This window comes from Moschus berezovskii, chromosome 26 (assembly GCF_049115385.1).
Source record: "Moschus berezovskii isolate FMDL1 chromosome 26, NW_MosBer_1.0, whole genome shotgun sequence".
NCBI lineage: Eukaryota > Metazoa > Chordata > Mammalia > Artiodactyla > Moschidae > Moschus > Moschus berezovskii.
In genome coordinates, this window is record NC_142485.1 from 46,257,848 (window position 1) to 46,282,858 (window position 25,011).

Consider the following 25,011-nt stretch of genomic DNA (forward strand, 5'->3'; position numbering starts at 1 on the left):
TGGCTAAATGAACCTTTGTCAGCAAAGTAATGTCTCTGCTTTTTAATATGCTGTCTAGGTTTGTCATAGCTTTCCTTCCAAGGAGCAAGCATCTTTTAATTTCTCCATCTGCAGTAATTTTGGAGCCCAAGAAAATAAAGTCTGTCACTGTTTCCATTGTTTCCCCATTTATTTGCCATGAAGTGATGGGGCCATAGGCCACGATCTTCATTTTTTGAATGTTGAGTTTTATGCCAGCTTTTTCACTCTCCTCTTTCACTTTCATTAAGAGACTCTTAAGTTTCAACCCCTGTAGGCATTTCTTATTCCCCTTTCTGTCTTTTCTCCACCATGAGGGTCTCTATTTATAGTAGTTTTTAACAACGTAGTTTAACAACGGGCTCCTTAGATATATGGTATACTTTTTTCCCCACATATATGTGTTTTTTAACTGATCCATCCTTCAGTTCACTGATCCTCTCTTCAACTACATTTAATCTGATGTTAAGCCCAGAGACTGAGTTCTTAAATTCAGTTCACTGTTATTTTAAAGCTCTAGAATTGCTTTTGATTCTCAGAAGTTGTTCTTTTTTCAAGTGTATTTTTGAACTGGTGACGTTTGCATCTTATCCCGCTAGCACACCTCTGATACGCTGATATACACTGATACCTCTGGATCTGTTTTGGTTCTTTTTCCCTTGCTCGTATTTGTTGTTACACCTTTTTTTGCTTTTTTGGTTGCATATTGTACATTCTGTATGGGAAACCCTAGAGGTTCTGGTGATGCTGTCTTCTCCAGAGTTTCCTCTGACACATACCTCTAGTGGACACAGAGCTCTCTGTTCACTCAGGGTTTGAGTGACTTGAGGCTGGGGGGTCCTTGTAAGCTCAGTCTCAGCAGCCTTCCCCCACCATCCCCCCCACCCCAGGAAGGAGCTCTCCAGCGTCTCCATCTGGAAGCCGGGGGTGCCTCCCAGGGCCTCCCCTTGTTGGCAGGTCCTGAAGCCCACCTTCTGTCTCCTGAGCACCACGAGGCGACTGATACTCAGCACTCAGCAGGTTTGGGCTGAGTGTTGTGTGCGTTTTCTGTGCCTCCCTTTCCTTGGGGAACTTGGTCTCTGTCATCCGGCCTGACTTGTGAGGCCTCCGCTCAAATTTTTGTCTTCACAGCCCAAGGAACTGTCCAGAGCTGTGTTAGCCAGTCCCCTCTGCTTGACTTTTTCCCTGCCTTTTCTTCACAGAGTCAGCTTTGTTCAGATGCCCTGAGGAAAGGAGCGGCCCTCTCAGTCTCCAGCTCCTTCACTGGGCTTCCTTTCTGTTCGAAATCTTGGATTGTGGCTGCCTAAGGACCTCTGGCTCAGACTGTAAAACATCTGTCTGCAATGCGGGACACCCGGGTTTGAGCCCTGGGTTTGGAAGATCCCCTGGAGAAGGAAATGGCAATCCATTCCAGTACTGTTGCCTGGAAAATCCCATGGACAGAGGAGCCTGGTAGACTACAGTCTAAAGGGTCGCAAAGAGTCGGACACGACTGAGCAATTTCACTCTCACTTTCAAGGACCTCCTTTAAACTGTGTTTAGCTTTTCTAGCTCTCGGTGGGCTGCCCTACAAGCTGCTTGCGTCTGCAACTGGAAGTGGGGACCCCCTGGGTGTCTTCTCTTATCTGAAGCCACATGTAACAGTCACAGTAATTGTGTTGATCATCTCTATTTGCTACCGGGGTAAACAAGAATCAGGGGTCCTTGCTTGTACCCACGGTTGTGTTTCTGATCAGAATCCCCAGCTTGCCTGGGCTGTTTCAGTGTCACGTGACCTTGTGAAGAAGGTGGAACAAGCGGCCCATGCGGCCTGGGGACAGAGGAGCTGGTCAGGTCCCTTCCCCTGTCCCTGCCGGCCCAGGGCGGGTCTTGTGATGACGGGCTGCTGGGGGTGGAGAAGGCTGAGGGAGGGGCTACGTGACCTGTATTCTGTGACGTGGTCACATGTGGGTTTTCTTTTTAAGTTTGAAAAATTGACTGCGTTTAGTCTTGCCTCCAGTTTCATTTTAAGGTTGAAAATGAAGATTTTATTCTTAAAGTTGAGCACAGTGATTTTACAGTCTTTTTGAAAGCAGTAGTTGAGGTATCAAAAAGACATCTCAGAGAACTCCAGTAGATAAAGCCATAAAAAGAGAACATGTTCAGGGTGAACTGCAGGCAGGACCCCAAACTGTCCTCTGTCTCTCCCAGAGTCTGTAATTGCTGAGATGGGTGGATATAGGACCCCAAGCACCCCGGGGCCTGATGTCCTCAAGTGACAGCAGAGGTCTGGGCTGAGCCAGGAGCAGTGTGGCCTGTGCCTTGGCGAGTGGAGAGCCGCAACTATGGGTGGGAGTGGGGCCAGGAGAGGGGGTGGGAGACTCGGGGGCAGAGGGAGAGGCAGCACCTGGTGGGGTCTGGGAGGCGCTGGCTTCCGCACCTCGAGTCAGGGACACCCCAGACCTCCACCGTGCAGCCCCCACGGGGCAGAGTCATCTGGTAGCCCAGGGTCGAAGTTAAGAGAGCGAGTTCGCAGCAGGTTGAATGAACCCCTGTACCCACTGTGGGTTCATTTTAAGTGCCTGGAGCGAGGTTGGTCAAGACCTTGCTGAGCTCGAGTGAGGGAGTCAGTCAGGGAGGACTGAGCTCAGGGTGAGAGTGAGGGGCGGCTGGCGCGGTGAGTCCTCCTCAGCTGGGTGGGTTGTGGGGATGCCCTTGAGTTCAGGGGTACCCTTTCAGTAGCCTGACTGAAGGCTTGTTTTGGGGGTGGAGAGGGCAGAAGTCCACTTAGAAGACATGCTCATTCCTAGCAGTGGTGGTTTCTGAAGCAGTTTAAACTGTTCCATCTGACTGTGACCAGTACCTTGCAGGGTCATGTTTGGTGGTGGGCCTGAGCTGTGGGTACGGCCTTCCTTCACCCGCACCCCACACTCACCTGCCGTCTTTTTGGCAGCCCCTCCCCCCGCCCTGCACCCTTGATGGTGGGCCTGAGCCCAGAGCCCCTGTTACCATGGAGCCCCTTGTGACTGAGTGGGTTCTGGTTCTGGGCTCCTGGGAGACGTGCTGGGGGCAGAGCCTTCGTGCCATTTCTCCTTGAGACAGTGGTGCTGGTGGTCAAAGTGTGAGAGCAGTGTGTGAGAGCGGTGTGTGTGAGAGCAGTGTGTGTGTGAGAGCAGTGGTCGTAGTGTGAGAGCGGTGGTGATAGCTCAGGAGCTGAGGTATCCTACCGTGAAACAGCAGTTGCCCCGAGTGGGGGGCTGCCCCCATCCACGAGGATGGGTCGCACAAGGGCCCGCCTGTGGGCATTATTCCAGTGCTGCAACCCCAAAGCAAAGGCCAAGACAAGGAGGAGCTTGGCCTCGGACCGAGTCCTGGAAGCAGAGTGCCCTGAGGTGAGAGCAGCCGGGGGCTGGGCCCGTCAGATTGGCCCTCACCCAGCGAAGCGTTGGGGTTGTGTTTCCTTTTGTTAGCTTGGTTGTGGGCCCTGCCGGGCAGGGCGTTTTGACCTTAGTGGGCAGGATTGACCCCAGCAGGTTGACCTTGTAAGAGGTTGTGCAGGTGCTGCGCGGAGGATGGGCGGGGGCCCCACAAGAAGGGAAACACTGGCTGGAGGAGTCTCTGGGGCACGTGGACTGAGCTAGAGAGCCAGTCCTTGAAGCAAAAAGGCTAAGCCCCTTAACTTCTCCCTTCTTACAAAGAAGGGAAACACTGGCTGGAGGAGTCTCTGGAGCGTGTGGATCGAGCTAGAGAGTCAGTCCTTGAAGCAGAAAGGCTAAGCCCCTTAACGTCCCCTGTCTTACAAAGCACAGACCAGTGTGTCCAGGATTTTAATGACGGGTACCTACTGCTTACGTGTATAACATACACCCTCATGGCTTCACATGTCTACTACATGCCTCTTACAAGTGTAGGGCACTATTCTGGGTGCTGCATACTCAGTATGGAATAGGGGATACGTAGCCCAGGATTTTTGTATCTGTGCCATGAAAAACAGAAGAATGAATGACGCCGTGTGGTTCAATTTGAGCAAGTTCACCACGTGGACGGCCCCGCGTGCACGCAAATTGTGGTAAAATACATATAACATGAGTTTAACATTTTAACCAGTTTATTGAATGCCTGTGTGACTTCAGTGGAGTCAAGCTAACAGATGGCCTTGGGGTGCCATCAGCCTTTTTCCCGGAGGAACACTCCAAAGCCTGGTGGCCTTGTAGACCTTACCTTTCTTCTTCACTCTCCCCAGTGGTTCTAGGTCACTTGTCTCTGTGTCGTTTAAGAATCTCTTCATCCACTTTGTTGTTAGGTTTATGTTTAGGAACGTTTCTCAGACGTCCCTGGCTGTTGAGAAGGCAGGCTTGAATTCTGGTTTCTCCCTTGCCGCGTGCCGGCCAGGTCGTGGTGGAGGCTGATGGCCGGTCTGAGTTGTGGTGGTGTCTGTGGTCTTGGGGTCAGCGGACCCCCTCTTCTGTGGGGGGGCAGGGAGATCCTTTGTGTGGAGCCTGGAGAGACTTGACAGGGTCAGTCTTCATTGTCTTGCTCTCTTTTTAACTTGTGTTTGCATTTAGTGACTCATTTAATTGTTTTCTAGAAGTCTCCAGCTTCTAATGAGGAGGTAAATGTATACAAGAAGCAGCTCCTGGAAAGGGAAGAAGAACTCGCCGAGCTCAGAGCCGAAAGAAACAACACCAGGGTCAGTAGGGGGATTCTCACGTGTTGACATTTGCCCCGCGGGGGTCACCACTGGGCTTCGTGTTAGTGACTTTAAACTCTGTCTGATTTTAAAGTCATTTTTCACATCTTCCCACTGAGCAGACTGGGGTGGATCAGTTCGGAGTTCTCATACCTTGCTTCAAATTTATGATGAGAGCTAATGTAATTTTTGTACATTCGAGGGGGAGTTCTCTTCACTTACATTTTTGTCCATGCTACACTTTTTGTGGGATCTTAGTTCCCCGACCAGGGATTAAAACCCATGACCCTGCAGAAGTGTGGAGTCTTAACTACTGGGCCACTTGGGAAGTCCACTCTAACTTTCGACAGAACTGGCAGGATTCTGATGTGCCTTAGCATGGTTTCGGCTTTAGTGTGAGTCTGAGAGAAGTTACCGACCCTGAATGCAAGTGTGAGGTTGAAGGTGCTCCTTTGGCCCCGCCCTGCAGCTGCTGCTGGAGCACCTGGAGTTCCTGGTTTCCCAGAACATGCCGTCCCTCCAGATGATGGCGGGCAAGCAGGAGGAGAAGCCCCCAGCCAGCATGACCAGCGAGGTGGAGGTGCTCAGGGCGCTGAAATTTCTTTTTGACCACCACAAGGCCCTGGATGAGAAGGTACCAGCCACCCGAACCTCCTGGATTTGTACACTTGCTGCCTTGTTAGGTGGATGATGCATGTATTTATGTAACTAGTTGACTTTTGAGCTTCTTGAATTCTTGTAAATACATTTTTTCTGTAAGAAGTCAGAGTTTTACATGGCTCAGGCATGTCCGTATCTTTGCGACCCTGTGGACTGTAGCCCACCACGCTCCTCTCTTCATGGGGCTTCCCAGGCAAGAATACTGGAGTGGGGGGCCATCTTCTACTCTAGGGGATCTTCGCGACCCAGGGATTGAACCTGCCCTCTTGCATTGGCAGGCAGATTCTTTACCACTGAGCCACCTGGGAAGCCCCCAGTTAAAAAGTATTAGTTGGCATAAATATCTCAAGATTTATTATATTATGTGTATCAATTTGCAGTTAAAAACTGGGTACTAGAATTAATTTAGGATAACATTTTGTTCTCTCAAACTTAGAATTTAAAGCTGTTAACAAGCAGATTTTCTTGATGTTAAGATCAATGAGAGCCATTAAAGATACCCTGTTACAGTAACCATGTATTAGGGTGAGTATAGAATGAGGAGTGCAAAAACGTGTATACACACATCAACACACAGTGACTCGACCCCTTTTATTTGAGTTGAGAGAGCGATTACGTATAGCACACGAAAGGTGTCGTTTGTTAGAAGAAGAATTAGGTGCTACACATAAAGAGGTAAGTTTGATCAGTCATAGTGTAATTTCAGTTAAGGGTTTGTCATTTGTATCCTTTCATTTTAAAAACGTATGAAGGCTGTAGTGGTGGGCATCACATGCTATTTATCTTTCTGATTGAGGACCCGCCCACCTGGGGTATTTTAATGACTAGCAAACTAGACTTGTGGCTCAGAGCTGCAGGATCTCTTCAGCACCCCTTTGTCCAGGAGAAGACAAAGTCTGACTCTAATCACCCAGTTCTAATCGGGATGGACAGCATCACCAATGCACCATGTAGGTCTGAGCAGCCGTGAGGATCCTGTGAACTCCCAGAGTGCAGAAGGCAGTTTTGACCTCACCAATTTCCCAGAAGTGCTGTGTTCCCTCCCTCCCAAAACAAAGCTCTCTAAGGCTTCCTTTCCCCCTTAGAGATCGTCCAACGGCTCTCTAAGCCAAGAGCAAAACCTGGCTAAGATGAGCGAGCTCCAGGAAGTCATAGACAAGCAGTTGAGGGAGCAGAGCCAGATGGAAGAGCACCTGGCAGCCCTCTCTGCCCACATGAGAGAGCTGGAGGAGGACCTGGACACGGCCAGGAAGAAACTCCTCAAGTCCAAGGAAGTGAACACGAAACTGGAGCGGGATGTCCGCGAAGTGAGTGACGGCGGCCGTGTCTGTTGCCCTGAGGTGGTTGTGGGTCCCTTGTTCTCCCGGTGATCTCAGCCTCGGGATGGCTGCACGAGTAAGAGCAGAGCTCTGGCGAGACACGACAGGCTGTGTCCCTGCCTCTGTGTCGAGGTCTCTGGGGGGTAGAAAAGGCCTGATCCAGGCGGTCCGTTGGCAGTGGACCAACATGAGGGTAGCCCTTGTGCTGTGCTGCACCCTGGGTATGGACTCCTCATTTCTACAAGTTCTAGGGGGCCCAGTGTGTTCCTTTTAAAACATTCATTTATCCGTTCATTCATTTCGTAGCATGTAGTTGCTTTACACTGCTGGGTCAATTTCTGCTGTGCAGCAAACTGAATCAGTCATGTATATGTGTATATATATATCTACATACATCCCTGTTGTTTAGATTTCCTACCCATTTCCTTCACCACAGAGCACTGAGGAGCCTTCCCTGTGCTGTACACTAGGTCCTTACTCACTGTTGACTTGATGCGTAGTATCAGCAGTGTATACATGCCAGTCCCAGTCTCCCAGTTCATCCCCCACACCTGCCTGTCGAATGTATTCCTGACGATGCTGAGGTTTCCTTCTGATTCGCTCAGGCGAGTCTGGTGACGTCTGTGGAGGCCGTTCTCTCAGAGAGATGGGAGCATGCTGTGTGGGCTCTACCGAGGCAGTTTGCCTGGCCGTCTTCTCTGGTTTGCTGAGGTTCCGTTCCTTGACAGGGATGTGTGACGGTGATCCCGGCCGTCAGACCTGTCGAGTGGCGTTTGCTCACCCTCAGGTCCTCAGGCCCAAGCTGTGTAACCGTGTAGAATCCTGATGTTTCTGGCGGTCGTGTCTGCGGGTGTCATGATTTATGAGAAACTACCTAACGGTCACTGTGAAAACAGAAGAGTGCTGGGGGTTCAGGCCTCCTCCTGTGAGCCTCACCTTTCCTCTGTACGCAGACAGACAGCGCCCACCGTGCCCCACCCCTCCCCCGTGACACCATCTCAGACAGAGCCCCTCCAGCATGTGTTCCAGCAGGTGTACTTGTTTAGTAGCTTGGTGTGAGGAATTCTGTGTGAGAACTCAAAACAGAAATATTTGAACATGTTTGTATAACCTTCTCACACTACTCTTTGGCAACAGGAGGAGATTAGGTGGCAGAGTTTAATACGCTGAGAATTCTTGGAAAAGCGTTTTTAAGACCTTTCACTTTTAATATTAGGACTTGGCCCACATTGGTTACTTGGTGACCGTGGAGGGACCCGAAACGGATTTTGAGCTGGCAGACAGGAGTCGCACCAGCAGCAAGTTCTGGTCCTGGTTTGAGCATCTCATACATGTGGTTTAACTCTGCTTGAGAAGGCTGCTTCCACTTGTGTTACACTTTGACTTCTGTTTCCACTCGTTAATAGTCTTACTTTAATTTTGAGGAAATTGCATGAGATTTTTCCAACTTTTACCCGAGGAAACGAGCCTCAGAGCTCCCTCTTGGGTCTGTTGTAGGTCCCTCCCTGTTCTGGGTCAAGTCCGCCTGTATGGTGTAGCAGACAGAGGTCCTGACTTCATGCCAGATACCTTCCCTCCTGGAATTCTTGCAATAACAGGGTAGTTTAGGATACTTTTTGTTTGCTGTTTGGATTTATTATATAGCAAAGAAGCTTGGTAAACCGAGTGGCCAGACAGAACATTCAGACAGATGGCTGCCCATCGTGGCAAATGTGACCTTTGAGGTAGGTGCGTTTTTGCTCACGTCCGAGAAAACTGCCACGTCTAGGAGTTTAATTTTGAGGACGCTAACTTTATGTTTGATTTGAAACTTAGGATTTAGTCCAGTTTTGTTACTCTTAAGCATATCGGAGTGTTCCATGATAACGGCTTACCTTTTCTCCTCTGCAATGCCCGGTGTAGGCCATGGCCCAGACGGAGGACATGGAAAAGAGAATCACTACCGTAGGGAAACACTCCCTCGCCGCACAGCGCGAAGCTGCCTATGTGCATGACTTCAATGATAAACTTGAAAATGAAATCGCAAATGAGGATTCTATGCATCGACAGGTAATGGCCTTTACTGAACTGTGTCTGACTTTTATAGTATTGCATTACTGAGGAGGGAAGGTAAAGAAAGACCTTTTCATGTGACTCCCATGTTGAAAATCAAGTCCCCGTGTAAAGTTCTTATGACCCTAAAACATTGCGTTCAAAAGTGTGGATGTACATCATGATAAATCAGCTGTACTGGAAGGAAATACATTTTTTAAAAATTGGGGGTGACTGCAACTTCCAGGTTTGAATTATGTAGGACTTGGTTTAACCATTTTGTGGAATTCCTCTCCTGACTCCCTTGTTTTATTTGAGCGTGACTCTGTTGGCTTGTTAGCATTTTTACTGAAAGAGCAGAGAGCAGCAGAGAAATTCAGGGCAGCGGGCTGCCTGTTGAGAACTGGGTCACTGTGACAAGAGGCAGGGTTAGAGCTCCGGTCTGGTTAGGGATTGTCCTTCCTATGGTTTGGTGAGCCTTACTCGCTCCTGTTCCCGTGTGGTCTCAGATAATCAGGACTTAACCAGGAAAACCAAATCTGGCTTCTCTCAAAAAAATTGAGTCGGGCCGGTGTGTGCCAAAGTGTATCATTGGCCCCACCACAAAAATAAAGCACTAGAAAGTCATTGAAATGTATGAGGTGGAACGCATTCAGTTCAGTTCAGTTGCTCAGTCATGTCCGACTCTTTGCGACCCCATGAATCACAGCACGCCAGGCCTCCCTGTCCATCACCAACTCCTGGAGTTCACTCAAACTCATGTCCATCGAGTCGGTGATGCCATCCAGCCATCTCATTCTCTGTCGCCCCCGTCCCACCCCCAATCCCTCCCAGCATCAGACTCTTTTCCAGTGAGTCAGCTCGTCACATGAGGTGGCCAAAGTATTGGAGCTTCAGCCTTAGCATCAGTTCTTCCAATGAACACCCAGGACTGATCTCCTTTAGAATGGACTGGTTGGATCACCCTGCAGTCCAAGGAACTCTCAAGAGTCTTCTCCAGCACCACAGTTCAAAAGCATCAATTCTTTGGCGATCAGCTTTCTTCCCAGTCCAACTCTCACATCCATACATGACCACGGGAAAAAACATAGCCTTGACTAGACGGACCTTGGTTGGCAAAGTAATGTCTCTGCTTTTTAATGTGCTATCTAGGTTGGTCATAACTTTCCTTCCAAGGAGTAAGCGTCTTTTAATTTCCTGGCTGCAATCAGCATCTGCAGTGATTTTGGAGCCCCCAAAAATAAAGTCTGACACTGTTTCCACTGTTTCCCCATCTATTTCCCATGAAGTGATGGGACCAGATGCCATGATCTTCGTTTTCTGAATGTTGAGTTTCAAGCCAACCTTTTCACTCTCCTCTTTCACTTTCATCAAGAGGCCTTGGAGTTCCTCTTTACTTTCTGCCATAAGGGTGGTGTCATCTGCATATCTGAGGTTATTGATATTTCTCCCGGCAATCTTGATTCCAGCTTGTGCTTCTCCCATCCCAGCGTTCCTCATGATGTACTCTGCATATAAATTAAATAAGCAGGGTGACAATATACAGCCTTGACGTACTCCTTTTCCTATTTGGAACCAGTCTGTTGTTCCATGTCCAGTTCTATCTCTTGCTTCCTGACCTGCATACAGGTTTCTCAAGAGGCAGGTCAGGTGGTCTGGTATTCCCATCTCTTTCAGAATTTTCCACAGTTTACTGTGATCCACACAGTCAAAGGCTTTGGCATTGGCCCCACCACAAAAATAAAGCACTAGAAAGTCATTGAAATGTATGAGGTGGAACGCATTACGATATACAAAATAGTGGCTGCCAAAGGCAGATCAGAAAATACTACATACCATATGCTATTGTTTTCTGAGGGTTTTAAAGCCTCACGTGTCAGTACTGTCCCCAGCATGCCTGTGTTCTTGGGCCTGGACTGCAGAGCCTCAGACGTGGGCTCCCAGGGGGCAGTGGTTCTGACTCCCATGGTGAGACCCACGGTGAGGCGCCCTCCCCGCTTAGGCAGAGAGCTCAATGTCTCCCGATCAGGGGTGCACTTCCTTACTTGCTCAGAGGCTGTTGAGCTCGGGATTCTGTTTATGACTAAGCCAGTTCAAAGTAAACTTTTGTTTTGCTTTAAAAATATTTGAATGCCGATGCCTTACTGTGGAAGCTGTGAGAGGTTTTGTTTCCTTGGGCTCAAAAATCACTGAAGACGGTGACTACAGCCATGAGATTTAAAAATGCTTGCTCCTTGGAAAGCTGTGACAAACCTAGACAGCATATTGAGAAGTAGAGATATCACTTTGCAACCAAGGTTCATATAGTCAAAGCTGTCGTTTTTCCAGTAGTTACCTATGGGTGTGAGAATTGGACCATAAAGAAGGCTGAACACTGAAGAATTGATGCTTTCGAACTGTGTTGCTGGAGATGACTTTGTTTTAACAGAAAATAACCTGTTTTTTAATTTTTTAAGGTGGAAAATTTCAAACATGCACAAAAGTGGTATAATCATATACCACTTCTATAATATAGTATAATAAATAACCATGACCCAGCAATTAGCCTCAGCAATTTCTAACACAGGGCCAGTCTCAAATAGATCATTCTTTTATCTTCTCTCCATTTTTTTTTATACAGTAGGTCCTAAAACAGCTTTTTAAACCATGAGGTTGATGCTCATTTTATAAAACACATACTTGCCAACTTTGTTATTACATTTAAAAATTGCTTGAGGTAATTATTTCCAGTTTTTTAATATGAATTTTCATATTGGAAAAGACCCTGATGCCGGGAAAGATTGAAGGCAGGAAGAGAGTGGGTGACAGAGGATGAGATGATTGGACGGCATCCCCAACTCAACGGACATGATTTTGAGCAAGTTCTGGGAGTTGGTGATGGACAGGGAAGCCTGGCATGCTGCAGTCCATGGGGCTGCACAGTCAGACACGACTGAGCAAGTGAACTGAACTGAATATTAATTATCACTGGGAGAAAAGCTATGACCAACCTAGACAGCATATTAAAAAGCAGAGACATTACTTTGCAGCTATGGTTTTTCCAGTAGTCATGTATGGATGTGAGAGTTGGACCGTAAAGAAGGCTGAGCACCAAAGAATCAATGCTTTTGAACTGAGGTGTTGGAGAAGACTCTTGAGAGTTTCCTGGACTGCATGGAGATCAAACCGATCAATCCTAAAGGAAATCAGTCCTGAATATGCATTGGAAGGACTGATGCTGAGGCTGAAGGTTCAATACTTTGGCCACCTGATGCGAAGAACTGACAGATTGGAAAAGACGCTGATGCTAGGAAAGATCGAAGGCAGGAAGAGAAGGTGCGACAGAGGACGAGATGGTTGGATGGCATCACTGACCCGATGGACGTGAGTTTGAGCAACCTCTGGGAGATAGTGAAGGACAGGGAAGCCTGGCATGCTGCAGTCCATGGGGTCACAAAGAGTCAGACACGCCTGAACAACAGCAATCATTACAAAGAATTTAAGTGATGTTGCTTGTAAAGAAAAATATGTGAACGTCTATCTCCATTGGCTTTTTTCCCCAAAATGAATTTTCTCACCTTTTACTTTACAAATTGAATTCATTTTACCCCCTAAACCAGACTCAAACTTCTGTTTATATACTGGGAATTTCGTCTACCAACGTGTGTGTAAGCCGATCCCCTTTAAAGTCTGCTTGTTTCTGAGTGTAAATCTGCTTGCTCTCCGAGCTCCTCTGACAGGTAATGGCTGGTGACATTAAGGTCCCCCAGGTGCTCAGCCAAAGAGAAGCGTTGGGAGTGACTTTTGACAGGTGAAGTCTCTGCCTCCCTCTGCACCTGCCCGTCTGCTCTGGTGATGCTCAAGAGCCCACCAGAGGTGGCCGTGGGAGGGGACCGCCTCGAGAACCAGGGCACAGGCTGCTCACGTCACGGCTCCCCGGTGCTTTTAAAAGCAGGACCGTACTTTGCTCTTGAAGTTTATGAGTTTTTGTTTTTCCTGTTTTAGGCAAAGCAGGGAGAAGACGTGAAGGAAGAACACAATAAACCCTTATCAGATACCGTGGATAAGCCTGTGTCCTAATCAGATGAGAGGCTTCAGCTTCATCTGAAGGAGAGAATGGCTGCTCTGGAGGATAAGGTGAGCCAGCCCCAGGGCCCCTTTACAAAGAGGCACATCTGGCGGGGCCTATCCCGGCCTGGTCTGTGTGTGGGGAAAAGCTCCAGGACAGGAGTTGGAAAACTGTTCCCAAGAGGGCCTCAGAGTGAATGTCTTTACTGGTTATGAATAATTGAGTAGCAGCATTTCATGCTAGTCAATAAGCGTGACAGCATCCACAGACAGTGTGTAAAGGAACAGACGTAGATGTGTGCCCACAACCGCTACAGAAAGCATCAGTGATCCGGATCCCCCAATGGCCCCAGTGTTAGCAGCCGCAGTGCTCGAACTTTGTTCTCGGTCCACCCTCACCCCTTCGTTTCTTTCTTAGAAGTTTATTTCTGGCACTTTGCTGGCAGTCCAGGGGTTGAGAGCCCCCGGGGAGCTGCCCTGCGGGGCGGGGCACACCGCCTGCTTGCAGAGAGCTGGAGACCAGGCCAGGGAGGGGGACAGTAGAGGTCGCTCCCAGGGAACTTTCAGAGACCCGCAGCAAGCGCTGCAGGGAGCCCTGGAGGAGGAATCTGCTGGTTCTCGTTGTGCGATTTGAAGGCGCGGGGGTGAATGGGGGTGAACCCATAGGCAGTTGGTTCGCTGGAGCGGAGCAGGGATGATGACAGGTGGTCCTGGAGCCAGCGAAGGGGGTGGCCCTGCCCTGGGGAGGGGTCGTGACGAAGACAGGGGGCGAGGGCACTGGCCCCGGGGGACAGGGAGCCGGCAAGCCAGCATCTCGAGGCTGCCCCTCAGTTGCTTTGAGGTCATGTCTGGGAAAAGAAGGCAGGACCTGGGTGACAGTGGGGCAGGGGGGACATTTGCGGAGAGAAGGGTGTGAGGTGTGAGAGCGGGAGGGCGGCACGGGGCCCCGCAGGCACGCTCCCGTGCGTCTCTGATGACAGAGCCGCCCTTGCAGTGCGAGGGGCCGCCGCCCAGAACAGCCGAGGGCCTGTGCCCTGAGAGGAGAGCTGCGGCGGGGCTGGCCCTCCTGTCCGCTGGCTGCCCCTGCTCTCTCCTGTCTGTGGGTGTTCAGACCAGTCTGGAAAACGGAGGGCTGGGAACCTGCGAGGAGGCCCTCCTCGGTGAACCAGTACAAGTGATGACAGCTGAGGTGGACCCAGCAGCTGTGGAGCTGAAGGATTGCTTTTCCTTATTTTCCTTCAGCCTGGCTGATGGGGGCATGGATGTATTTTTTTTAATGTTTGCTTTTTGTCCCTGACTCCATCATCCCTTGCTTGTGAATAACCTCATAGGATTGCCTTCTGTCCACGCTAAGAGCTGAGTGTCACCAGGCCATATGGGAACTGAATTCTCCTGCTGCCCGTTTCTTCAGTACTGCTCGCTTAAGAGATGCCAGTGTCTCCTAAGCATGGCCCATTTATCCTCAGTCAGGGCTTCCATGTAAAATTGTGTTCAGTTCCTGATAGACTTGAGCTGCCCTGAATGTCGCTGACGAGACGTGGTCCTCTCGTGCCCAGGTGCAGACCCTGAAGGAACAGGGCTGGGATCGCGCGCAGCAAGCCAGCATGCTGGCCAACATGGCCCAGGCGTTCGAGAGTGACGAGGGCGAGTCTGACGGCGAGGGCGACGGGGTTACCCTCTTCAGCTCGGCCACTCAGCTGTCACCGAGAGGGCAGGACAATGCCGAGACTCCAACTGTGATGCTTCAGGGGCAGCTGGACGCCATCAACGAAGAGATCTGGTGGGTGCACCTGATGCCAGCTCCCCGGAAACTCGGTTTCTCTGGGAACTGTCTTCTCCTTAGAGAAGTCTGAGTGTTCCATAGTAAGAAAACTGACTTCAGGTCTGCCTCAAGAATTTTCAGTTCCAAGATTGCCCTTGATTCTAGAGCTCAGTCAGCCAGGGTGTTCTGTCCACAGTGTGGTGTCAGCACTCTGCAGGGGGCGGGGTGGGCGTTGTGGGGTGTCCCCCCCCCCTCAGCTCTGAGCCCAAAGTTGGGTGAGGTGCCGAGGTGGTGTTCCCTGCGGCCCGTGCACCCTGCAGCACTGAGGGCGTTCCCTCATGTGTCGCTCAGAGCCTCCCATGTTCTGGTGAAAAGCCGCCTGGATCAGAAAAGCTGGGGTTTTGGGGTTGGCAAATTCCCACTCAGATCTGCATTTTCCTTTTTAACTTAATACAGTGTGAAGATTGGCTTGTGGGAAGACAGTGGTCCAAGGACATGTGTTTGAGTTTTTCTCATCTCATCAGTATATTTAAGATGTTTTCTTTAGACACGGTCTTGGCAGTTATAAAAATTTACAAAAGGGGATAGAATCCAAAGGCCCGCCTCGTGGTGAGCAGGGGGCCTTGGGTCTGGGTACAGCCGGGTGGCTGGGGGCCCCGAGGCCTGCCTGGTGCCACACCCGCACAGCGGTTCCGCTGTCCCAAGTCCACGTTCAGAGTGGCCGCAGGCCGGCGACCCTGCACAGGACCTGGCAGAGCTGCTGCTCAGATTGTTCTCGTCACGTCAGCTGAGGCCGAGGTGCCCGTTCCTGTCGGCCGAGTGTGGAGGGGCCCGGGGGAAAGGCAGGGGTGAACAGCACAGCCAACAAACGCAGGTGGTGACGCCATAGACAGACTGCTTTGTAGGCCGTGTTTGAGCACAGACGAACTCAGAAAGATTGTCTTTCCCCATCCCCGCAGGATATATGGAACAGTTATATATTCTTATATTTATAGCAAGTTGTCAGGTAAAAGTGATTTTTCCTTATGCAACAAGTTGACTTGATGTAAATGGTAAATTCTGTCCATCAACTTATCAACAGTGAAAAACTTTCAAGATGTATAAGTAGAAGTGAAACTGGAGAGTTTAGTTCCTGTAAGAATCTTGTATTTTAATTTGAAAATCATTTTATTTACATAATCGAGTATTTAAACTGTTGTGTAACATCCTCCATGACACAGTAGGGGAGAAGAGCAGTAACCGTGAATTCTAGGTTAATGCGGCCCATTGACATGAATCCAGAAACTCACACAAAGCTGGGGGAGAACCTCATTAAGTGATGCGTTTGTACATACACAACCTCAAAAAAAAGAAAGATCAACTCAGCACTTCATCTGGTCTGGAGACTTGTGTTTAGAAACTCCAGCTTGTTCGTGAATCGCTGTTTTAATTGTACAGAGTTCCCAACTCCCAGTGGAAAAGACTTGAGGCACTGACGTGCATCGCTGCACTGAGAGCAGGGAAAAGGTAGAGGTTGTCAACTTCAGGTATCTCCTCACAGGGAGAGAGTTGCCACCCAGGCCCCTTCAGAATGTTAGAGTAAATAAGTGCAATCAAACGTGAATGATCAGGGGCCACTTTGTGAGACTCAGTGCTAAGTTATTCTAAGTTTGAGAATATTCAAAAGAGGGAAAGTTGAACCTTTTTGCTGAGATGTTAATTGAGCAACTGTTCCTGGAATTTGCTAATCGTGACACAGAATGCCAGCCCAAATGTGTTGTCCAGACACACTCCTCTGCTGACAAAGGCGGGTGATGGGTTTTATTCTATTTTAGGTTGATTGAAGAGAAGAACACGGAGCAGCCGGCGGAGGAGACTGAGAGCAGGGTGGACAGGGGGAGCTTAGGCAACCTCCGTCGTTGTAAAACAGTGAGCTCCCTCAGCCTGTATCTCAGCTCCATCTCGCCCAGCAGTGGGCGCTTCAAGCCCCAAAGGAGGCAGCACAGCCCAGCGCAGGAAGTAGACAAGCTGGGCATCACAACTGGGGTATGTGTCTGCCTCCTCCCTGCCGCGTCCCTCCCCCAGCACACTGGTTTTCTTTTGTTTGTTTGTTTTTCTTCTTTTTACCCAGAAGAAAATGAGGTACATTTGCTATGCTCAGAGGTCTAAGATTTTTAAAACTTCCTAGTCTTTAATCATTCCATAATGGCGCAGTGACAAATTCAGTTCAGTTCAGTTCTGGACCACTGGCTTAGCACATCATCGTGAACTCAGCCAGAACCTGCCTCTGTAACATTGGGCCTGGCCTGTGCTGGGCACAGCAGCTGCAGGGAAGTTTCTGTTCTCAGGGAACAGACAGCTTCGTGAAAGTTACCATAGGCAGCTCTCATGGCGTGTGAAAACCGTGCCGCACATTTTCCACTGGGGATGCCTGGCTGCAGGGTGCAGGGCATGCGGTGGGAAGAAAACCCCAGAATCTCAACTGGTCTGCTTGCTGATGGGCCTGGCCGTGTGCTAAGGCCAGCTCTATGTGTGAAACCGGGTTAAAAGCCAGGGGCCCCAGGGAAGAAGTCGGGCTTCCTCACTCTTCCGAGTCTAAAAACAGGATGACGCCCTAGGGCTTTTGGTGACAGAGTGTGTGGCTCTAAAGCACATGTCCCAGCTTGCTTCCATGTTTAGCTTAGGTTTTGTGAGTGCATTGCTGTTTACCCCATGAAATCACGTGTACAACACTCTGCTTTGTAACTGCACTTGCATTATCACTGTTTCCGTTACCACCCATTTCATGTTAGCTATATTGTTAGTCAGCATATAATTAAATTCACTGTGAATCATTTTAGCGGCATGTGAAGTGGTAACTAGTCCATGTTGTGGTCTTCTGACACGCTGTTTTTATAGTTTGCATCATTGGCTAAGTAGTTGAAATTTAAAATTCTTTGACGATTTCTCTGTGGTTTCATGCTTGATTTCTTTCCGAGTATTTGTAAAAGAACAGTTCTGTATATGTTTTCCTTGCTGTTGGAGTTCTCTGACGGTGTGTCTGCTTTCGTCATTGGTTTTGATTTCCTGTCTCACCCTGCTGTCTGCTTAGTCGTTGTCAGTCAGGCAACGGTCAGTCAGTCGTTGTCAATCAGCTGTAGTTTGCCCATCCGTTTCCCCTCCCCCGTCCTCCCACTTGCTCTGGTCATAGCGGTGCTGTGGTCCACAGCGTGTGTCCCCTTAGTCGGGTTTGTGCTTTGTCTTCATGTCTCATTAAATGGTGTGTTTCACCCATAGCAGAAAGTTTGAATTAGCGTATCACTAAGCAGTTACAGGAGAAGGCAGTGGCACCCCCACTCCAGTACTCTCGCCTGGAAAATCCTATGGACGGAGGAGCCTGGTAGGCTTCAGTCCATGGGGTCGCGAAGAGTCAGACACGACTGAGCGACTTCACTTTCCATTTTCACTTCCATGCATTGGAGAAGGAAATGGCAACCCACTCCAGTGTTCTTGCCTGGAGAATCCCAGGGACGAGGGAGCCTGGTGGGCTGCCATCTATGGGGTCGCACAGAGGGGACACGACTGAAGCGACTTAGCAGCAGCAGCAGCATGCAGTTATAAGCATAATGTAGATGGATCCTAAACTACATAACGTGTGTAATTCATAAATGAGATGATCCTTACATAAAGAAATGACCCTCTTAAGTGTAGATTTAATGGACTTTTGACACAATATCCTTTCTGTGTAGGTGCTTGTATTTAAGACTCTCAATGTCATCAGCTTTTGCACAGTTAATGTCTCGCTTAGACTTTAAAAAAGTATCTTCTATGGCTAATAAGATGTAAAGACTGCACCTGCTATTATGCTAGTTTTCATTCTTACATATTTTCACAGGGAACCTGCTTTAATGAATTTATTTTGTGAAGTTTTAAATCAAATTCTTTGTAAGGATTTTACATTAATGTCCAGTAGGTGGTTAGATTTGTTCAATGTTGAAATAGGTATCATGGTAACTTCCTCATCAGTTAAATTACTGATTTAACGTTGAACATGTTTTTTGTTGAGAGAAACTAACTTACAGAGAAGTTTGGCTGAGAATAGACAACTGTTAAGGCCCTTTATTGTACAGAATGCTGTGCTTTATTAAATCATGATGTTGTAATGGAATTATATCTTCTGAGTAATAATTGATAATGTTTCTCTAGTAAATCTTCGATAGCTTATTTAATTTCTGTGGTCAAAAAAATGTTCTGTTTCCAGTTACATGTTCTCTAAATCTTCATCTCACTTATATGTTTGCAGTCTTTTTTGCTTTACTGTCTTTGCCTATACTGATTCTTGAATTTTTAGCTTCAGAGTCGCAATAAATCTGGTTTCTCTTCATTTCTTTGCATGCATCTATCAGCCTAGTGATTTAAGGAAGCATCGTTGAAAGGTAAACTACTTAGAACTTTAGCATGCCTTTGTTTCTCTGTGAAGTGTTAAATAGTCCTTATCGTTTAACGTGAATGAACACTATGTGGTTATGTACTGGTGAATAATTGATGTTTTAATGGAAGTAATGAAACTCACCCACCACGTAAAACATGCTGATGGTTCTGTTGGAAATAGGTCATTCGTTGGGACAATTGTAACAGTTTGCCTTTCTCCCACTTGTTTGCCTTCTAATCATCTCATGCTTATTTATAATAGACATAGTATCATTGGTTACTTTTTAAATTTTCTTTACTTATTCTTTTGGCCATGCTGCACACCTTATGGGATCTTAGTTCCGCAACCAGGGATCAGACCAGTGTCCCGGCAGTGAAAGTGCCAAGTCCTAACCTCTGGACCACCGTGGAATTTATGCTCAGCGTTTTCTTAAAAGACATGACTGTTAGATTTTCTTAAAAGACATAGATGTTAGATTTGCGGGAAGCCAATTTACTGACGGTGGATAGCAGTGTGCAGGAGACTCTGTGCTCCGGGCACCGTGTCGAGTGCTTTGCGAGTCTGTCATCTCATCCCGCAGACACCCAGGTGAGGTCCAGGCTGCTGTTATCCCTATTCAGCAGACATGGACACTGAGGCTGAGAGAGGCTGGGCACCGTGCCCAGGCTCGCACACACAGCAGTGTGGTACGGACTGGTCTGATCAGAGCCTGGACGCGTACCCGTGGTGCCTTCCAGCCCGCTTTCCTCCTGAGGCTCTCATGTCCATCACGGCATCCCTGATGGAAGGAGCATCAGGAGGGAGCTCAGTGCCGCTCCCCTCGGGTCACTTGGATGAGCCCCTGTTGTTGGAGTCCAGTGCGCCGAGGGCTGGCCTTCCTTGTCCCTCTCCCGCTCCCAGCCCTCTGACCGAGCACTCCTGGGGCCGTCCTGCAGGACTCGGGCAGCCGCACTCTGGTTCAGGCAGCTCAGTGCCCGGGAGCCCTCCTGCTGAGCACAGCAGGGCAGGGCCGTCACCCTGGGGTTGATGGCCTGGGTGTGCCGCTCTGTCAAACCTTAACATGGATCAGCCGTAGACACCCATATGTCCTCTCCCTTTTGAACCTAACTCAAATCTCCCTCCCCATTCCACTGCTCTAGTTTGATACAAGATCATCTTTTAGTGAGACCTAGGGGTGCTGTATGGAAACCGCAGTGAGCAAATTACACTCGAACTGTGCGTAAGCACTTCAGGGTGTAGCCCCCAGTCTGTGTGTTCCTGAGAAATACAAGCCAGACCCATGGTGTTCGCATGGAGGGGTTAGGTACCTTTTCTGTGTTTCTCTGGTTGTGATGGGTTCCAGTAACCTGCATCATCACTACAAATGCTCTTGGGTGGTGGCACAAGCGGTGTCCTTTCCTCCTTCAAACAGAAAGGTCTGGACGGCTTTGCTGAGAGGTTTCTTACTCTCGAAACTGGTGCTTCTGAGTAGCGTCTGGCGATGAGCACAGTCCTTTCATCAGGGCAGTTCATGCCATGCAGGGTTCACGGTGCTGGCATCGCTCTGCCCTCCTGCCCGGTAGGGCCATCTGGTTGTTGGATTCCAGGGAGGGCAGAGCCCGGCTGCAGGGAGGCTCTGGTCGGGGGTCTCTGCACTCAGTCGGGTGCTCTCGCTGCCCCACAGCCCTGCCTCTCTTGAACAAGACAGTCCTTTAAGATGGCATTAAGCTATAACAAGGGTTTATTTTGTACTTGGGGGAAAGCATAGCTAATAGATTTTCAAATAAGTTTCTGGTTATAATGTAAAGCCTGTGAGATTGCCTTTTACGACAGTCTTTTGTTACCCAATTTTACACTTACCTCATTCCCTCAGCCGCCAGCTATCCGGGAAGAGGTAGGAGGCATCGAAGGCAAAACCTCGACCCCTGCCTGGCCGCGGTCCCTTCGGCTGGACCGGCTGCACACGGGGTCGCTGCGCACAGCCAGCCACGAGGCCATCAGGGACGCCTGCAAGTAAGGGGCTTGCGCGCCTCGGCATCAGTTTCAGGAGCCCTGCGCCTCTTGTCTTGAAAGAGTTGCAAGGATGATTTTACATGAATCCCACTGGGTTCGGTGCCTGGGTTTAGTGGTGGACTTCAGGTGCTGGGGGAGGAGAGCTCAGTGACCTCAGTGATTTTAGAAAACGTCCCTCTCGATGGATTGACTCCTGTGGGAGCTTTCCTCCTGCTCTTGCTAGAGGTCTGCCCGGCCCGGGGCGCGTTCCTGTCGGTGGCGGCCCCTTGCCTCTCAGGTTCACTCTTGAGGGTCCCTCCCTTTTCCTCAAGGGTCTCCTCTCAGGAGACTCTGTCCACTCCCGTGACTGACACTGTCCTCATTCAGACCACCACCTGCTGAACTCCCGTCCTGAGCCAGGCAGTGCTGGATGGAGGGCACGTGTGGTCACCTGACCAGCAGCCCTGCACGGTGACCGTCGCTCTCCTGCCACTGCCAAGGGCAGTCACCATGCGGGAGGCAGGGGGACTGCCCAGAGCTGGGGAGCTCGCCTTCCCTGGGAGTGTCGTCACCTGCCAAGCAGCGACCCTGAGGGAAGGTTGGAGCGCCCTCTGCACCAGCTGGCCTGGAGTCAAGCCCTCCCTGGGCGAGAGCTAGAGACAGGGAATCGCAGCTTTCCCGGGTGGTTGTCTGTGGCCGGGAGCCTGCATTGCTTGTGTGGAGTGTGCTTGGTGAAGGGGACTCCACTGTCTGCTGTGAGGTTGAGGCGCGGGTGTTGCTGGGTGCCCAGTTCTATCACTAGGTCCTGTGGACGGGTGTATGTTTGCACGAGGGTGCTGGATAATGGTCGTTTTCTCTCCCTGAAGCTCGACAGGTTCCCAGGACAGCTCCGGGAGGAACCCCAGCAGCAGCAGCAGCAGCCAGGACTCGCCGCACAAAGCAGCAAAAAACAAAAGCATCAGGTACTCCATCAACCACATATTTCAAAAGAAGTAAAAGGGCCAGCCTGGACACCCCGGCAAGGAGGCATTCGGACCAGGTGGGTGCTTCACCGTTCAGAGTTAGGGGGCCTGCAGGCATGTCCCTTCTGTGTCTCCCCCGTCATCCCCACAAGGCACCTGTCACTCACGCTGGGGATCCTCCTGGGAGCAGGAGCGGAGGAGGCGTCTGTCTTCTCGGTGGGTCTGAGATGATCTGATGAGTTAATGAGTGGTTGGGTGGATGGATGGATGAATTCTTCAGTGGATGGGTGGATATATTAGTGAGTGGATAGATGGATGAACAGATGGCTGGCTGGATAGGTGGACGAAGGGAGCATGGAATGAATAAAGCAGATGTTTATACTCCAGTCCTAGAAACATATTCTCCGAAATTGCTTGAGTAGGAGCTGGGCAATGGTTGTTTCCTCCAGAACAGTGACAGGTGTTTGGAAACGGCTAAGTGCTCATCAGTGAGGGGTGAGGTACAATCTGTGGACAGCCCACAAGTAACAGCCCTCTCCTTCCTGCCACCGTCCCCACCCCCAGGAGCCTGTCAGGGGCTCTGCCCACGGCCCCCATCCCACCCCACAGCCGCGCAGGTCCTCCTGGGGGCTCCTCAGCACACAGTGTCATCACCAGGCCCCCACCTCGCTCGGCGCCATCTCCTGGAGGACAGGGTGTGTTCCTGCCTCTCCAGCCAGATATTTGCTGAGTGTCTTGTTTGTGCTGGGCGTGGGATGTACAGGGGTAAGTAACGCAGATGTGGTCTGGAGCACAGTTTAGGGACAAGAGGGGAAAAGGAGCAGGTTATTACATCTCTCCCTGTTATTCAGAAATACAGCACTGCGAGGGATGCTGCATTGACTCTGTACCAGATGCTGCGCGTGCCCCTCACCAAGCAGGGGCTGCCACCTCCCGATTTACAGAGGAGACATGGCCCCGCGGTTAGGGAGTGGTGAGGCAGGTTCACACCCAAGCAGCGGGACCGGGCACTTTGCCGAGCCCCAGCCGCCTCTCCGGTGGATGCAACAGGAATGAGATGGTTCTATGGCATCACTTATTCAATGGACGTGCATTTAAGCAAACTCCAGGAGATAGTGAATGACAGGAAAGCCTGGAGTGCTGCCGTCCACGGAGCGGCAAAGAGTCGGGCACAACTGAGCGACTGAACTAAAACCTGAGTGTGTGCTGAACTGCTTCAGTCGTGTCCGACACTCTGCAAGCCCAGGGACTGTAGCCCAGTAGCTCCTCTGTCCAGGGGATTCTCCAGGCAAGAATACTGGAGTGGGTTGTCATGCCCTCCTCCAGGGCATCTTCTTGACCCAGGGATCGAACCCACGTCTCTTGTTATCTCTTGCATTGGCAGGCAGGATCTTTACCACGAGTGCCACCTGGAAAGCCCCAGTGAACGCTGACAACTAGGAAATGAAGAAAATAAGGGCTGCTCCTAAGTTAAACCAGAAGAGCAGCAAGCACAGGTTGTAAAGAGGGAAACGCAGGATGAGCGACAGCAGTGCTGACGGAAACAAGCAGGGATGCGCTCACTCACATAAAGAGAATACCTGTGCCGTTCGGAAGAGGAGCCCGTCAGCCCTCGGAGGGACAGTAGAACCAGAACGGAAACCGAGGCCATGGTCAGCAGTGCCCACCCAAACGGCCCAAGTGGAGTAGTGTCACTCACCAGACTTCCTGCGTCCCCAGAGCTGCTGGCGGTAACATCTCTTGAGCGCTAGGCCGGGCAGCATCCCCGAGTGAGCTAAGACATCACTGCTGTCCTTCCAGTGCTGCTGCTGGGCCCTTTGTGGGCGTCCACCCTCATCCCCTGCCCTGCCACCCTCTGGGGCCCAGCTGTCCCCCGGGATCTTTTCAGCCCTGGATCTTGGGTGTTCCCAGCCCTCTGCCATGCAGGACTGGGACGCAACTCAGCACTTGGGCTTGAGACATAAAGGAGACCGTGAATGTGGAAGGACACCGCCCTGGGGCCTGTGAGAGAGCAGGAAAGCAAAGCCCCTAGTCCAGCATCAGGCCCTCCCCCACCCTCGGGGAGGAAGCAGAGCTGGGGAACGTGCCCTCAGCCACCACTGCCTCCTGCACAAGTGCCTCCTCTTCGCCTGTCTTTGACCTGAAAGAAACCCCAGCTGCTGCCACTCCGCAGGTGATAAAACTGCACCTCCTGCAAGAGCTATTGTCCTGCTGCACTGGGGCTGCCTGAGTGTGCTAAGGAGTGTCAGAAAAGTGAGGATGCCACACCTCATACTGGAGGTGGAGGGCCTGATACTGGGAAGGGTCTGATGCCTGGGGAGGGTCTGAGGGTGGGGGTGGGCCTGATGCTGGACTAGGGTCTCATGCTCGGGGAGGGTCTGTGACGGGGGGTGCCTGACACTGTGGGATGGTCTGATTCTGGGGGAAGGTCTGATGCTGGACTAGGGCCTGATTTTGGGAACTTCTGATGCTGGGGGAACGTCTTATGCAAGACTAGGGTCGGAAGCTGAGGAGGGCCTGTTGCTGGGCGAGTGTCTGATGATAGACTACGGTCTGATGCTTGGGGAGGGTTTATGTTGGACTAGGGCCTGATATTTTGGGTAACCTCTGATGCTGGACTAAGGTCTGATGCTGGGGGAGTGCCTGATGCTGGGGCAGGGTCTAATGCCCCAGAAGGTCTGATTCTGGACTAGGTTCTGATGCTGGGGGGGAGGGAGTCTGATGCTGGGGGGAGCTTCTGATGCTGGACTAGGGTCTGATGCTGGGGGAGGGCGTGATGCTGGACTAGGATCTGATGCTGGGGGAGGGTCTGATGCAGGGGGAATGTCAGATGCTGGACTAGGGCCTGATGCTGGGGGATGGCCTGATGCTGGACTGGGGTCTGATGCTGGGAGAGGACCTGTCCCCGGCAGATGCTGAAGTGATGGAGCCTCTTGGCTCCGGAGCCAAGGGCATGAACACCCCGTCGGTCGTCCTTTGGGGACACCTATGTCTTGGCCTTCTGGCCTTTCCATTGTATCCATCGACTCCTAACAGAATGCCCCTGTGATGACACAGGCTCGCATTACCAGCTCTGGTCTGTTCTCAGGGAGAGGACAGCTTACCCTTGGCACTCTTGATTGGCAGTGGGAAATTTTGCTTCAGTACTTTATTGAAAGAAAGCAATAAATAATACTGCAATA

General features: G+C 50.4%; 1 protein-coding gene across 1 annotated transcript; it reads left to right on the forward strand.

The window, feature by feature from the left end:
- Positions 1-3,272: 3,272 nt before the first annotated feature.
- On the forward strand, positions 3,273-19,199 carry LOC129560662 (liprin-alpha-1-like). The gene is given in 10 exon segments (XM_088832676.1): positions 3,273-3,389; positions 4,586-4,687; positions 5,157-5,321; positions 5,948-6,063; positions 6,339-6,654; positions 8,569-8,715; positions 13,697-13,918; positions 14,301-14,524; positions 16,321-16,531; positions 18,871-19,199. Coding segments are annotated over 10 exon segments (1,647 nt in total). The 3' UTR covers positions 18,898-19,199.
- Positions 19,200-25,011: the final 5,812 nt, after the last annotated feature.